Here is a 16879-nt window from a genome sequence, read left to right on the forward strand (position 1 = left end):
ACTTCGTCTCTCTACTAAAATGTTAACTAGTTCGATGTATATATTAACCAACTATACCTAACAGCTGAATGACCCGACCTTATTATACTAAATTATTGACCATACCTGACCTTACTAGGCTGACTGACCCCACCTTATACTAACTCATTAACCATATCTAACTGTACTAACTCACTGACTAACTGTAACTGACTTATAACTGACTAACTCACTTGTAATGGACTGTTCTGATTGACTAACTAACCAAACGATAGCTTCCAACCTTACTACCTTTCATTTTTCGGTCATCTCAAGTCAAAACTCTCCCTAACCTTACCTAATTCATATACCTGGCTGCCCTGCCTGTGTATACCTGGGGAAGCTCAGTCGCTCTATACCTGTCTGAGCTACGTGGTGCTGAGTGGCTTCCTACGCTCTCGACTCTGTTTGTGTGTCTGTGTTTGTGTCTGCTTTGCCATCTAGTGTTTGTGTCCGTGTTTGTGTGGGACGATGTGAGAGTGTAGTGCTTTGCCTTCTGCTTGTGCTTGTTTGTGTATTGTTTGTGTGTGTTTGTTTGTCTCGCATTCACCGGTTCACTCACTCACTCACTCGCTTACTCGCTTGCTCGCATGATTCAACTGCCGCACGCAACCTACAATAAACACACACACACACACACACACACACACACACACACACACACACACACACACACACACACACACACCTGTTTGCACCTGTTTGTCTTAAGCCATTCTTGCATGTTTTTGTATAATGTGTTCTTGTATATAGATAAACAACCTAAATGATCGTAAATAATTAGTTAGTGGCTCAATAATGGTAGTGGTGATAGTGTTGAGTATAAGCATCATCATCTTTTATTGAGACTCATTGTATTGGTGGTTTGATAATGAAAAAAATCTGTATACTTCTAAATGTCATTATTGTGTGTTGTTTGGTGTTAATATATTTCTTTTTATTCCCCTTCCCCTCGTCGTCTGTGTCTGTCTTTTTGCTATTTTTCCTCCTCCTCTTCCTCCTCCTCTTCCTCCTCCTTATCTTTATTAATCTCTACTTGCTTTGTCCCTTTTCCTCTGTTCCTCACTTCGTCCTCCTCGCAAATGCTCTCCTTCTCGTCCTCTTCCTTCCTCTCATCCTTCTTCTCCTTCTTCTCCTCTCCTTCTTCCTTCTTTTTTTCACTTCTTCTTCCTCATCTTTGTTTTCATCTTCATCCTTTTCCAAAACTTCTTGCCTCTTCATCCCCTTCTTTCTTTCCTTCCTCCTTTTTCCCACTCTCTACTCATTTTCATCCCTTTTCTCATCTCCCTTTCCCATTCTTTCCTTCCTCTACTCCCTTCACCTTCACCCCCACCCCACCCCCACCACCTCTTCGTCTGTCGGTGCCGGCGTACAGAAGCGTCGAGAGGAGCAGGAGCGTCGCGCCCGTCGTGGGGACACCGACCCTCGCTATGAGTACATTTTCCAGGTGCTGGCGGCCTGCGCGGGCATCGCCAGGCACCAGGTTATGGACCACGTGTTTGAGGAGAACCTGGTGAGTGGGAGGCTGCTGGTGTTGTTGTGGTGTTAATGGTGGCACTCCATCACTATATAGTCTAGTCAGTTCATACGCGAAAGAACAGTGTGCTTCAAATAATTATACTTAGTCACATTTGGGGTACATGAAAAGGCATCTGGTTATGTAAGTGGAAAGAAAAGGCATTTTAATGATTTGTTGCATGTAAATCACAATGGCAATATTCGAAACAGCATGAAATATTGTTAAATGTGATGCTAGGCTAGGTATATATATATTTATATATATATATATATATATATATATATATATATATATATATATATATATATATATATATATATATATATATATATATATATATATATATATATATATATATATATATATATATATATATATATATATATATATATATATATATATATATATATATATATATATATATATATATATATATATATATATATATATATATATATATATATATATATATATATATATATAGATATATATATATATATATATATATTACAAATGTGATTTGCAGGCAATAAATAATTAAAATACCTCATATTTCTACTTACAGAGCCAGATGTTTTTTCATGTACACTCTCCACACAAAGTTCTCGAACGATTTAAGCGTCATGCATTCTGAGATACACGGACGAAAATTTTTGAGACACCTCTCCCAGTGTAGAACGGGTGGTAGCCCTGCGCACGCATGCTCTGTGTGAAGGAGTGAGTTGCCAATGGCTCAGTATTGCATGTGCACTTATAGGCCTTGTCGCTTGATCTCGATTAAACTAATATGTCTTATGTAACCGTAGTGTAATCATTGGTTGCGGCGATAATTCCTCGTCTCAAGGATGTGTTTTCGTCTGTAGATTTACCCATTCCGCTTCAGAACTATCAGTCAGTTTAAATGCTGTGGGTGACGTCACATTCCTATTTAAGTGAGGGAATGATAATTTCAGGTGGTAGTTTAAGAGTATGTCTGGCAGTAGATGTATATAAAATAAAAATTTCTACCAAAATTAATAGTAAACCACATACTGCGAGAGCTTGGTTAAGTATACGATACATGAGATGGAGGTATTTATTTAATAATTTGTGTATGCACCCCCTGCGAACGTTACAGTGTTAGGTCTGCTCCGAGGCTTCGAGGCGTGTCACTAGTGGTGCCTGTTCCTACCAAGGCGGCTTTTCTTGGCTCATGCTGACCCCGGAAATCGTTCTTGGACGGTTTCCTCTAGAGTCCGGGTTGATGGCTAGTCTTCAGGACAGCGTGTGGGTAGTCTTAATATAGCCACTCGGCGGTGACTGAAAAAATCCCATTTGGTAGCGGCGGATTCGAACCAGGGTCGTCCATCACGCGGTGAATGCGGGCCCCGCACGCTAACCACTCAGCCACCGCCTACTCATATGTTAAGTAACCGTAGTATAATCATTGGTTGCGGCGATAATTCCGCTTCCCAAGGGTGTTTTTTCGTCAGTAGATTTACGTCATTCTGGTGCTAATTTAGTACCACCGAGTGAATTCAGTAATTTTGTAACCCAGTCCGCTTGAGGATTACCAGTCAGTTTAAATGCTGTGACTGACGTCATTCCTACTCAAATGAAGGAATAATAATTACAGGTGGTAGTTTGAGTATAATTGCCAGTAAAAATATGTAAAGTTAAAATATCTGCCACAATTAATACATAAACCACATATAGCGATAGATTGATTAGGAATAACATATATGAGGATGGGAGGTGTTTATTTAATAATAAGTGTATGCACCGCCTGCGCCGATTTTACTGTTAAGTTTGCTTCGAGGCTTCGAGGCGTGTCACTAGTGGAGCCTGTTTCCACATACCTGCTGGCCCCTAGTGATAAGGTAGAGACGGACACAACAATCCGCCGTGCTGTTAGGCGATAACTGAGGCCTTCAGTGTGAAGGATAATAATGACTTTGCGCCGGTCTTGTGGGGTCTCCGCGGAGACTAACGTGAGTACGTAAGGCTTACTGCGACCATCACATCAACACAGGATCGAAACGTATCATATACAGTAAAGGATGCAGATGCGTCATCACAAACAGGGATACCAACCATTCCGAGGCGACTAGTCACGATCGATTCATTTTCACATCCATCGTGCCCTGGTGTTCGAGAACTTTGTGTGGAGAGTGTACCTAAAATGAGATAAAGCATAATAATTTAAAAACTATTGTTCGCTCGTGTATGGTACCCTTGTCACCCCTGCTCTCCTTTCCCCCTCGCTGCGCCCCGTCAGCTGGAGGAGATTAGCAAGTTCCTGATGCCCGGCCAGTACAACAACATGATCTGGTTCTATCAAGAGTGCGAGATCCCGCCGGAGGAGAAGGGCGGCCAGGACGAGGAAGAGGACGGCGACGCGAAGGTGAGACTCAGTGTTGCCAGACCCGTGCATACACCCTTTGGAGGTTGTTTTGCTTTTTGCGATTTTTTTTTTCAGTGAAGGTTTATGAGACTGGTTATATATTAGTGTGAGTGTGTTTTTTTTTTTGTGTGTGTGTTTTGTTTTTGAGGTTAGTATGTATAAGACAGTGTTAGATAGATAGATAGATAGATAGATAGATTGATAGATAGGCTCATTGATAGATATAAGGTAAATGAAAGAAAGAAAGGGATTAGATATGGAGAAAAGGCAAAAAAAAAAAAAAAAAAAAAAATGGCAAAATTAATCAGCAGAAACATGGAGAAAGATAAGAAAAAGATAAGGAAAAGAAGGCAATGGAGGGGTTAAGATAGCTCTAAGATAGATAAATTAATAGATAGATAAAGAGATAAACTAGTTAATAGAGAGGAAAAAAAGGGGTAGTTAGGAGAGAGGAAAGAGGGGATAACAATCTTCCTTTTCCCACCATCTTCACCTTTCTCCTCCTCCTCCTCCTCCTTCTTCTTCCTCATCCTTTTCTTATTCCTATTTCTCCCTGGGGTCTTCGTTCTTTTCATCTCCTTCCTTTCATCCTCCTTGCCCTACACTTCCCATTCACTTCCTCCTCCTCCTCCTCTGTATTGGGGGGGATTCTGGGGCTGCCCTGTGTAGGCCACTCGTCCTCTCCCAGTCTCCGTGTATTTCTATGTTCTTGTATCTGTTCCTCAATATCGAGGTGCTTTTCATCTGCTCCTCAATGTCGAGATGCTTTCATCTGCTCCCCAGGCCCCAAGTGGCTGTCGAGCAGATTAAATCATCAAAGCGGGCAACCACGTAATGAGCCAATAGGCTTTCTGTTACCTGCATTTCCATGTTTCCATGTTTCCTCCTCCTCTTCCTCCTCCTTCGATCTAAAAAGAATAGATATAAATAGATAAAGACAATCCAGGTGATACAGGTGAGCGAGGTGGCGTGACGTGCGTTCGTATCTCAGGTGAGAGTGATGCCAACGACCTCGGGTAAAGTTGTGTGTGTGTGCTGAGAGAGAGAGAGAGAGAGAGAGAGAGCAATACGGAAGTTGCGAGACGTACCAAGAAATAGAAAATAAAATTATGGAATGACATAAATAAAAATAAATGAGGGGAATGGAGGAAGGATCATGAAAGGACGGAGGAGGAAAAAAAAGATAGAAGAGAAAGAGGAAACATGGAAACATGGAAACATGGAAACATGGACTAGCAGGCAGCAGAAAGCCTGTTGGCTCATTACTAGGCTGCCTGCGTTCAGTGATTCAATCAATCCGTTTGCCATAGGAGTGGCTTGCAGGGAAGGATTAAAGCACTTGTGTATCTACTCTTGGGAGCGTTCAGTTCACTCCCGATGCAGCAAAGTGGCGATCAATGCGTTTCTTGAAGGAGTTGATGGTCTCTGCGCTAACCACTTCAGCAGGAAGGCTGTTCCAGTGGCGAACAACTCTATTCGAGAAATAACTCCTGTCGATGTCGGTATTGCATCGCCTTGCTTGAATTGTTTTTCCGTTGTTTCTTGCTCTCAGGTTGGTTTGTAGCGTGAAGAGTTTGGAGTGATCAACGTTGCTGAGCTTGTTCAGGTACTTAAAGACTTGTATCATGTCTCCCCGCATGCGTCTCTTTTCCAACGTGAAGAGGTTGAGTCGCTCGAGTCGCTCTTCATAGGGCTTCGTCCTCAGTGATGGTATCATCTTCGTGGCGCGGCGCTGTACTCTCTCAAGTAATTCAATGTCTTTCCTGTAATTAGGAGACCAGAATTGCACGGCGTATTCCAGGTGGGGCCTTACCAGCGAATTGTACAAGGATAACATAACTCCCGGCGTCTTGTATTCGAAGTTCCTCGATATGAACCCAAGCATTGTATTGGCTTTCTTACAGGCGGAATTGCAGTGTTTTATTTGTTTCAAGTCACTGCTGATGGTGACCCCGAGGTCTCTTTCCTCTTGCACAACATGTAGTGGTTCGCCACCCATGTGGTATGTGTGGTTGCTGTTTCTGGATCCGATATGCATTACTTTACATTTGGCAGTGTTGAAGGACATCTGCCATTTTTCTGACCACCGAGTGATCTGGTCCAGGTCTCTCTGGATAATTTCGCAGTCTGCCGTTGTGAGGGCCTTCCCATCCACCTTTGTGTCGTCGGCAAATTTTGAAAGATTGGATTTCAATCCTAGTTCTAGGTCGTTGATATATATGATGAAAAGTATGGGTCCTAGCACTGACCCCTGTGGCACTCCACTTGTGACCGGGAGCCACTCGGAGGCCTGTCCGTTGAGTACAACTCGTTGTTTTCTTCCAGTGAGCCAGTCCTTGATCCACGCTGTCAGATTGCAGCCTAATCCCGCCGACTTGAGTTTCTTGAGGAGTCTTTCGTGTGGCACTTTGTCAAAGGCTTTCTGAAAGTCTAGATATATAACATCGCTGGGGATATGATTATCCCAGTTTTCATAGATACCTTGGAAGGAGTCCAATAAATTGGTTAAGCATGAGCGCTTGTTCCTGAAACCGTGCTGAGCATCGGAAATTATGTTGTTGTCTTCAAGGAACCTAACGAGTTAGTCGCTGATGATCTTCTCGAGGATTTTCCAGCCACAGAGGTCAGGCTGATTGGTCTGTAGTTTAGGGCCACACTTTTGTCTCCTTTTTGTAGATCAGGTTACATTCGCTTGTTTCCAGTCTTTTGGGACTTTGTTTTGTTGTAGTGACAGATTGTAGATGGTGGTGAGTGGCTTGAGGATTTGCTGCTTGAGTTCCTTGAGCAGCCTGGGTGACAAGTCGTCAGGTCCGGTGGACTTGTTTGTCTCGAGTTTGTCTAGGTACTTTTCACATCCCGGTCTTCGATTGTGCCAATTTCTGGAGTGATTCCCATCGGTGGGGTAGGGCTCTCGGGTACGGACTGGGTATTCTCGACCGTGAACACAGACGCGAAGTTTCTGTTTAGGATTTCGACCATTTGTCTACTGTCCTGTGTTAGTACGTCACTTTCATCTTTTAGGGGACCGAGATTGGTTTTTGTCTTCTTTTGGTTCTTATATACGTGAAGAACTTTTCAGGTTGGACTTGGCTTCGCGTGCAATTTGCTTTTCATAGTCGCGTTTACGCTGGCGAATGAGTGTTCTGCAAGCTCTGAGGCTTTGATGGTATTGTTCGCGTGCCTCGTCAGTGCCGTTTTCTTTGAGCGAGCTGTATTTTCTCTTCTTTAAATTAATCGCCCGTCGAACCTGGGTAGTCATCCATGGTGGGCTTGTGGCATTATTTGTTCTCCTTGTCTTCATGGGAACAGTTGTTCTCTCTACCTCCAGGAGTTTGTTCTTGAAGCCATTCCACGCTCCGTCCACAGGAGTGTAGGTCATGGGTTCCCAAGTTGTCTGGGTTAGCAGCTCACGAGCGAAATTAAAATTGGCTCTTTTGTAGTCTGGAATCTTGGACGTGTGTTCGGTGAGTTCATGGTCTGTTCTGATCTTTAGGCGGATTAGGTGATGGTCGCAACCATCCAGCTTTTCGCCGACTTGACATTCACGTGTGAGATCTGAATCACTCACGAGTACTAGGTCTAATATGTTATTTTCCCTCGTCGGTTGGGTAACAATCTGAGTAAGAAAAGTGTCTTCTAACATTTCGACCAATCTGTTACCCTCCCGATCTCCAATCATCGTGGTCCAGTCAATGTTGGCACAGTTAAAGTCCCCGATAATGACTGATTGTTTGTTTTGCGTTACGGTGTGGATTTCTTCGTACAGCGCTTCGTCGTCCGCTTCTTGTTGCTTTGGAGGTCTGTAAACGGTTCCAATCGTTATTTTGTTGTGCTTGCTAGTCTCCAGTTCAACATATACTGTGTCATATTTCTCTGAGTCCCTTTTGGTTACTTCCACGGCAGGGTATTTGTTCTTGACGTAACAGATAACACCTCCTCCTTTCTTGTGAAGTCTGTTTTTGTAGAAGCTCTCGTAGCCTGGAATTGAGAATTCGGTCATTAGGTGGTCAGAGGTGGCCCACGTTTCGGTGATGGCAATCACGTCCGGACTTTCTACGTCAACGTAGGCAAGTAACTCATCCCGTTTGGGTATTAAGCTCCGCGCGTTGGTGTATAGGACAGAAATGTCCTTCTTGACTTCAGTGCTTCGAGGCACAGTAGTCCGGTGTCTGCGTGTGTTTTCTGTTGGGGGCGTTGGTGTATGATGGGCGGGCTCTACTGGTTGGTTGTTTACGATACTTTGGTGCCACTCCGCGCTCAGAGTTTTTGAGTACAAAAGTACTTCCACGTTCAGCAGCCTACCAAGCCGTGCTGATCCAATCGCATTGAGGTGAAGACCGTCAGGACGGAAAAGGTCGGGGTTGTCAAAGAAATGATCCCACACATTTGCGAACGAAACTTCCTCGTCCTGACAGAGGTGCTTCAGTCTGTTGTTGATGTTTGACGCCTTTCTGTGGAAGCCTGTGAAGGCGTTGATTCTCGGAAGAATCCCGGAGACAATGATGTGGCGTGACTTCTCCTTGTAGCGGCGGATTACTCGTCGGTAGTCGGCTAAAATTTCCTCCGTGCGCGTTGTTTGAACGTTGTTCGTGCCAGCGTGCAAAACAGTGTGTCCTGTTCCGTGCGGTCTGAGACGAGGTCTGCCGCTTCTTCTATATCTTGTAGTTTTGCACCAGGAATACAGTAGCGTCTCCTGTTCTTGATACTTCGTCCACAGAACTCAGTCAGTTGTTCTCTAACAATGCTGTCACCCACCAGTTTTATGTTAACCTTGGTGTTGATCCTTGATCCGTTGAAGTGTGATCCGTCTTCACAGGAGACGGCTGGGAGGATGTCTTCCGTCTGCGCCTGTACGCTAGCGAGGAGAAGGAGGAGGAGGAGGAGGAGGAGGAGGAGGAGGACGTGGAGGAGGAGGCGGACGAGCAGGAGGAGGAGGAGGAGGAGGAGGAGGAGAGGACGAGGAGGAGGAGGAGGAGGAGGTGGAGGAGGAGGAGGAGGAGGAGGAGGAGGAGGAGGAGGAGGAGGGGGAGGCGGAATATGAGGAGGAGGAGGAGGAGGGGGAGGGGGAGGAGGAGGAGGAGGAGGAGGAGGAGGAGGAGGAGGGAGGTGAAGAGAATGAAGAAGAAGAAGATGGATAAGAAACAGAAGAAGAAGATGATGATGATGATAGCGATGATGATGATGATGATGAGGAGGAGGAGGAGGAGGAGGAGGAGGAGGAGGAGGAGGAGGAAGTGTAGGAGGAGGACGAGGGGGACGGGGAGATGGACGTGCGGGCAGCGTAGGTGGAAGCTGAAGAGGAGGAAGAAGAAGAAGAAGAAGAAGAAGAAGAAGAAGAAGAAGAAGAAGAAGAAGAAGAAGAAGAAGAAGAAGAAGAAGAAGAACGAGAGGGGAAGCAAGCAGGGTGGGTGAGGGAGAGGGTTTGGGAAGGGGTGGGTCTATCTTTCAGAGAGCGCGCCTTGGAGCGGGTCAGAACAGTGGTAGGGGTGGAGAAGGAGGTGGAAGAGGACGAAGCGGAAGTGGAGACAGATGTACTAAGAGACGAGGGAGGAGAAGAAGAAGAAGAAGAAGAAGCGGCGGTGGCGGGCAGCGGCGTGTTTAGTTGCATGAGAGCAAGACACTTCGACAAGCCCTGCTCTAAATCTGAAATCCTAATCTCCATGAGACAGTGTCTGCATGACTCCGCACCCTTGTCATAATATTGTTGAGCAAATCGCCCCTCGCACCGGGAGCATTTGCGTAGTGGTGGGGAAGGCATACTTTTTTACCTTTTCCTTCCTTCCTCCTTCTTCCATTTTATTTCCCTTCTTTCCACCCTTTGTTCCTAGCTCTCTTATGTCCCCTTCCACACACGCTTCTAACACCCTCCCTTCCTCTTCCTCTTCCCTCACAGTCGCCCACGTCGCCCCTCCTGTCGCAGCCCTCTAGCGGTCACTCCCGGCGTAACTCGGAGGTCTCGGGGCCCACGGAGCAGCAGCCATCCCGACGCAACTCCACGGCGACGCAGCACACTGAGGATGGTACGTGAGGAACAGTAAGGAGCAGAAGCATAGGGGAGAAACAGTAGATAAGGAAAAGAAGGCAGTCAAAGGGTTAAGATAGATAGATAGATGAGATAGATAGATAGAGAGAAGGTTATAAACAAAAGATAAGGAAAAGAAGGCAGTCAAGGAGTTAAGATAGATAGAGAGAAGATTATAAACAAAAGATAAGGAAAAGAAGGCAGTCAAGGGGTTAAGATAGATAGACAGATGAGATAGATAGATGGAGAGGTTATAAACAAAAGATAAAGAAAAGAAGGCAGTCAAAGGGTTAAGATAGATAGATAGATAGATAGAGAGAGAGAAGGTTATAAATAGATAGAGAGAAGAGGGGTAATTAGGAAAGATGAAAAGGGTCAGGTTAAGTTTGTTTAGGTTAGGTTAGATCAGGTTAGGTTAGACTAGGTTAAGTTAGGTTAGGTCACGTCAGGTTAGGATAGGTTAGGTTAGGTGAGGTGAGGAAAGGTTAGGTTAGGTTAGGCTAGGAAGTTAGGTTAGGTCAGGTCAGGTTAGGCTAGGTCAGGTCAGGTTAGGTTTGGTTAGGTTAGGTTAGGTCAGGTTAGGTTTGACTAGGTTAAGTTAGGTTAGGTCACGTCAGGTGGTCAGGTTAGGTCAGGTCAGGTTAGATAATGTTAGGAGGAGAAGGAGGAGGAGGAGGAGGAGGTTAGATCAGATTAAATTAGGTAAGAGGAGGAAGAGGAAGAGGAGGAGGATGACGAAACAGAGGTAGCAGTTTTTTTTAATATTCTGCGTCAAACTGGCGTAACCTTCCTCCTCCTCCTCCTCCTCCTCCTGCAAAGGCTCGCATGGGAGACTCAAACGTGAAGATGATTATTCTCTTCACTCTTCTTCCCTAACGCTGGACCGAGTCACGTAAGGCGCCTCCTCCTCCTCCTCCTCCTCCTGTTGCCTTTATGCTTGCTGTCCCCTTCGTGTCTCTTGTGCCCTCCTCCTCCTCCTCCTCCTCCTCCTCCTGTTGGCTTTATGCTTGCTGTCCCCTTCGTGTCTCTTGTGCCCTCCTCCTCCTCCTCCTCCTCCTCCTCCTCCTGTTGGCTTTATGCTTGCTGTCCCCTTCGTGTCTCTTGTGCCCTCCTCCTCCTCCTCCTCCTGTTGGCTTTATGCTTGCTGTCCCCTTCGTGTCTCTTGTGCCCTCCTCCTCCTCCTCCTCCTCCTCCTTCTTCCAGTAAGTTAATCTGGTATATTTCTTCTTTTATGTGACTTTGCCATGACACGCCTTTACTTTTTTTTTCTTTTTAGTTTTTTCTTCCCTTCCTTCCTCCTTCCTTTCTTCCTTCCTTCCTTCTGTTCTTCAATTATTTTCTTTTATCCGTATTTCCCTCCTTCATTTTTTTTCTGGTTATTCGTTATTCTCTTCAGCCATTCTTCACTTCCTTCCCTTTCTTCCTTCCTTCCTTCCTTCCTTCCTTCCTCCCTTTCTTCTGTTCTTCAATTATTTTTTATCCGTATTTCCTTCCCTCATTTTTTTTTTTTAAGGTTATTCGTCATTCTCTTCAGCCATTCTTCACTTCCTTCCCTTCCTCCTGACATTAATTTGACTTATTTTTGTATTATCTTCTTTAATCCTTCTTCCTTCCTTCCTTCCTTCCTTTGTCCCTCGCATCCTTTGGTTTTTCTCTCTCTCTCTCTCTCTCTCTCTCTCTCTCTCTCTCTCTCTCTCTCTCTCTCTCTCTCTCTCTCTCTCTCTCTCTCTCTCTCTCTCTCTCTCTCTCTCTCTCTCTCTCTCTCTCTCTCTCTCTCTCTCTCTCTCTCTCTCTCTCTCTCTCTCTCTCTCTCTCTCTCTCTCTCTCTCTCTCTCTCTCTCTCTCTCTCTCTCTCTCTCTCTCTCTCTCTCTCTCTCTCTCTCTCTCTCTCTCTCTCTCTCTCTCTCTCTCTCTCGTCTTCCTTTGATGGTCTAGTTTCTTAGGTTAATTTTCTTTCATTAGTTTTGTTTTATTGTTTTCTTCTTTTTTTTCTATTCGCTGCATCATTAATCATTTTCTTCTCCGCCTTTGTTTCGTTGTCTGTCTTTCTTTGTTCTCTATATTCTTTTTTGATTTTTTTATTAGTTTTTTTTCTTTTATTATCTTTTTCTTCCCTGCATCATAAATCACTTTCTTCTTCCTTTGTTCCCTTTCCTCGTATTTCTCCCCCATCCTCTTTCTTTTCCTTCTTATTCCTTCTAATACTTTACTACTACTACTACTACTACTACTACTACTACTACTACTACTACTACTACTGTTACTATTACTGCTGGTACTACTACTACTACTACTACTACTACTACTACTACTACTACTACTACTATTACTACTACTACTACCATTCATTCTCATTCTTCTCCTTCATGCATTCTCTAGAAAGGCGTTTATAAATGGATGAAGGGCTTTAATAAGGAGACATTCATAAGGTTTTGTTAGATTCAACAGGGACATAGGCAAAAATTGGTTTACTAACAGGGTGGTGGATGAGTGGAATAGGCTTAGCAGTCATGTGGTGAGTGCCAATACAATTGTCACATTCAAAAATAGACTAGATAAATTCATGGACAGCGATATTAGGTGGGGTTAGATCTTAGGTTCAAAGGCTGCCTCCGTCAGGCCTCGTACCGGCCGCTTGTAGACTCCTGCGTTCTTATGTTCTTATGTTCTTATGTACTACTACTACTACTACTACTACTACTACTACTACTACTACTACTTCTACTCTTCTTACTTTACATTCCCCCTCAATTTTTTTTTTAATTTCTACGGTTTCTACTTCCCTTTCGTTTCGGTACTTTCCCTTCTATTTTCTTCTATTCCTTTTCATTTTCTTTTATCTCCCCTCTCATCTTTTTGTGTCTTTTCCCTCTCATTTTTTCCCACTTACCTCTCTCATTTTTCAGCTTTTCCCTCTCATTCTCTTACTTCACCCTATTTGTCCCTATTTGTCCGTTTATCAACCCTTCACATTTCCCTTATAAACACCCAATTCATTTACCTTAAGACCCCAACTAACGTTCCTCAAGCAATCTCTTCCCGTTTTCTTCAACAGGCGAGCCGGCAGCGGAGCCCGAGACGCCGGGCCGCCGCATGCGTCTGTTCGTGGGCAACCCGCGCACCACCCCGCTGCGAGGCGTGTGTGTGTGCATGACGCGAACCAACCCGCAGCGCTCTGTTACTGAGGAGAACGTGCACAGGGTGAGTGTGATGGCGAAACTTACAGGTCGAAAATGAGAATGAAAAGTAAAAAAATGAAAGGAAGTAGAAAAATGAAAGGGGAGGTAGAAAATGAGAGGGGAAGTAGAAAAATGAGAGGGGAGGTAGAAAAATGAGAGGGGAAGTAGAAAAATGAGAGGGGAAGTAGAAAAATGAGAAAGAAAAAAGAAAAATGAGAGGGGAGGTAGAAAAATGAGAAGGGAGGTAGAAAAATGAGCGGCTAGGTAGAAAAATGAGGGGGGCGGTAGAAAATGAGGAGAGGTAGCAAAAAAATGAGAAGTAGAAGAATGAGAAAGAAAAAAGAAAAATGAGAGGGGAGGTAGAAAAATGAGAGGGGAGGTAGAAAAATGAGGGGGGAGGTAGAAAAATGAGGGGGGAGGTAGAAAATGAGAGAAGAGGTAGAAAAATGAGAGGGGAAGCAAAAAAATGAGAGGGGAAGTAGAAGAATGAGAAAGAAAGAAGAAAAATGAGAGGGGAGGTAGAAAAATGAGAAGGGAGGTAGAAAAATGAGAGGGGAGGTAGAAAAATGAGAAGGGAGGTAGAAAAATGAGAGGGGAAGTAAAAAGAATGAGAGGGGAAGTAGAAGAATGAGAGAGAAAGTAGAAAAATGAGAGGGGAGGTAGAAAATGAGAGGAGAGGTAGAAAAATGAGAGGGGAGGTAGAAAAATGAGAGGGGAAGTAAAAAAATGAGAGGGGAAGTAGAAGAATGAGAGAGAAAGTAGAAAAATGAGAGGGGAGGTAGAAAAATGAGAAGATTAGTAGAAATATGAGAGGGGAAGTAGAAAAGTGAGAGGGGAAGTAGAAGAATGAGAGGGGAAGTAGAAAAATGAGAGGGGAAGTAGAAAAATGAGAGGGGAAGTAGAAAAATAACAGGGGAAGTAGAAAAATGAGAGGAGAAGTAGAAAAATGAGAGGGGAAGTAGAAAAATGACAGGGGAAGTAGAAAAATCAGAGGGGAGGTAGAAAAATGAGAGGGGAGGTAGAAAAATGAGAGGGGAAGTAGAAAAATGAGAGGGGAGGTAGAAAAATGAGAGGGGAGGTAGAAAAATGAGAGGGGAAGTAGAAAAATGAGAGGGGAAGTAGAAAAATGAGAGGGGAGGTAGAAGAATGAGAGGGGAAGTAGAAAAATGAGAGGGGAGGTAGAAAAATGAGAGGGGAAGTAGAAAAATGAGAGGGGAGGTAGAAAAATGAGAGGGGAAGTAGAAAAATGAGAGGGGAGGTAGAAAAATGAGAGGGGAGGTAGAAGAATGAGAGGGGAAGTAGAAAAATGAGAGGGGAGGTAGAAAAATGAGAGGGGAGGTAGAAAAATGAGAGGGGAGGTTGAAGAATGATAGGGGAAGTAGAAAATGAGAGGGGAGGTAGAAAAATGAGAGGGGAGGTAGAAAAATGAGAGGGGAAGTAGAAAAATGAGAGGGAAAGTAGAAAAATGAGAGTAAGTAGAAAAATGAAAGGGGAAGTAGAAAAATGAGAGGGAAAGTAGAAAAATGAGAGTAAGTAGAAAAATGAAAGGGGAAGTAGAAAAATGAGAGGGAGGTAGAAAAATGAGAGGAACAAGGGAAATAAAAGGTGGGAAGTCGAAGAAATGTAAAGGAGAATAAAAAATACAGGAAAATAATGAGTGGGGAAAAGTAAGAAAAATGAAGGAAAAAGCGAAAAGATGGAGAAAAGCAGAAGATTAGGAAGTAGAAACAAACAAAAAACAACAACAAAAACACCTTAACTCCGGACCTCCCAAGTTAGGTTAGGTGTACTTTTCCTGCTGTTTTTTTTTTTTTTTTTTGGTTTGTTTACTTTCTTTACTTTTCTCCCTTTTTTTACTTTTTTTTTTTACTTTGAGCACTCATTATTATTTTCCTGTATTCTTTATTCTCCTTTTCATTTCTTCTTCTTCCGACTCTAGGTTTTTTTTTTGTTGTTGTTATTTAATGCCCTTTTTTTCCTTTTGTTTTTGTTTTTTTCCTTTTTTTTACATTCACTATCACTCATTATTTTCCTGTTTTTTCTCCTTTTCATTTCTTCTTCTTCTTCCGTTTTTTTTTCCGTTTTTTCTTTTTTTCTTTTTTTCCTTTTTTTTACTTTCACCACCACTCATTATTTTCCTGTGTTCCATATTTTCCTTTTCATTTCTTCTTTTTCCTCCTCTAGTTTTTTTATTCCTTTTTTTTTACTTTCTCCCTTTTTTTGTTTTTTTCTCATTTTTCTTACTTTCCCCACTCATTATTTTCCTGTATTTTTCATTCTCTTTTTCATTTCTTCTTCGTGCTCTAGTTTTTTGGGGGGTTGTTTTTACTTTCTTTTTTTTTACTTTTCTCCCTATTTTTCGGTTTTCCTCTTTTTTTCACTTTCAACACTCATTATTTTCCTGTATTCTTCATTCTCCTTTTCATGTCTTCGACTTTCCATCCATTTTTTTCACTTGTCCCTCTCATTTCTCTATCTCCCCTCTCTTTTTCTTTACTTTCCCCTTTCTTTTTTTTACTTTTTCCCATTTTTTTAGTTTTCTCTTTCCTTTTTCCACTTCCCTTCTCATTTCTTTACTTTTCCCTTTATTTTTTTTACTTTTTCCTCATTTTCGACTTTTCCGTCTCATTTCTTCACCTTTTTCCTCTCGTTGTCAACTTTTCCCTCTCATTTTTTCGACTTTTCCCTCTCATTTTTTCGACTTTTCCCTCTCATTTATTTGACTTTTCCCTCTCATTATCGACTTTTCCCTCTCATTTTTTCGACTTTTTCCTCTCATATCTTCGACTTTTCCCTCTCATTATCGACTTTTCCCTTTCATTTTTTCGACTTTTTCCTCTCATTTCTTCGACTTTTCCCTCTCATTATCGACTTTCCCCTCTCATATTCGACTTTCCCTTCTCCTGTTTCCATTTCCCCCTCCTCTCATGTCTATACTAAAGTCCATCGACTCTAACTTGAGCCCTGTGGCTTGGCCCGGGGAAACCCCCAATGTTTACAGATCAAGCGATGACCTGCGCATGGCGATCTGTCTCACTGATAGTCTGTACGTTATCTATTTATGGAATATATATACATTCATAATACGACTGCATGTTGTTATGAATGGCTTGGGATTAGAGGGAAAGACAACGACTCAGTAAACCTTCCATATCACTTGGCAACGTGGCTCATGCGACGGTGCCGCCTGACGAACCTTGGAAACAGGCGCCCGAGGCCGCACCATTCAGCGTTACGCCACAATGGACAACTCAAGTAGATCTCACACTCGCGCCCAACACAGCCATACAAGAGAGAGAGAGATATGTGACCTCTCTGAGGAGAGTATTGGAGTGATGTGGCACCAGCGCGGTCTCGTGGGGAATCCTTGACTCGCGCCCAAGTTAAAATCGATATTTTAACTTGATATTTTTATCTCTTTTACCTCTCTTAGCTTCCTTACAGACATACCTTCCTTCCTTCCTTCCTTCCCTTCCTTCCTTCCTTTTTTCCTTTCTTCCTTTTTCCTCCCTTCCTTCCTTTCCTTCCTTCCTACCTTCCCTCCTTCCTTCCTTCCTTCCATCGTGAACAGGCTAAAAGAAAGGGAGACCGTCAGAAAAAATAAACATCTTTAGATATCATGGAGCTGAAGAATGGCACCGCATAATTCTACACAAAAAAAGAAAAAAAGATCCAGGTGACTCGCATACCTTCACGCCTTTCATCCTACCTGCGGGAGTCGAGGTCAAGATTAATTAGTCAGGTTTTCCAGGTAAGAT

General features: G+C 43.2%; 1 protein-coding gene across 1 annotated transcript in view; it reads left to right on the top strand.

Moving 5' to 3' along the window:
- Positions 1–990: 990 nt before the first annotated feature.
- Positions 991–16879, top strand: part of LOC126996277 (dynein axonemal heavy chain 5-like) — a 106552-nt gene continuing 90663 nt past the window's right edge. The window contains exons 1-4 of the mRNA XM_050856654.1: positions 991–1531; positions 3795–3920; positions 9814–9940; positions 12998–13143. Coding sequence (XP_050712611.1) covers positions 1505–1531; positions 3795–3920; positions 9814–9940; positions 12998–13143 — 426 coding nt within the window. The 5' untranslated portion in view covers positions 991–1504. The remainder of the gene's footprint in view (positions 1532–3794; positions 3921–9813; positions 9941–12997; positions 13144–16879) is intronic.

Source organism: Eriocheir sinensis, chromosome 9 (assembly GCF_024679095.1).
Source record: "Eriocheir sinensis breed Jianghai 21 chromosome 9, ASM2467909v1, whole genome shotgun sequence".
In the NCBI taxonomy this organism is placed as follows: domain Eukaryota; kingdom Metazoa; phylum Arthropoda; class Malacostraca; order Decapoda; family Varunidae; genus Eriocheir; species Eriocheir sinensis.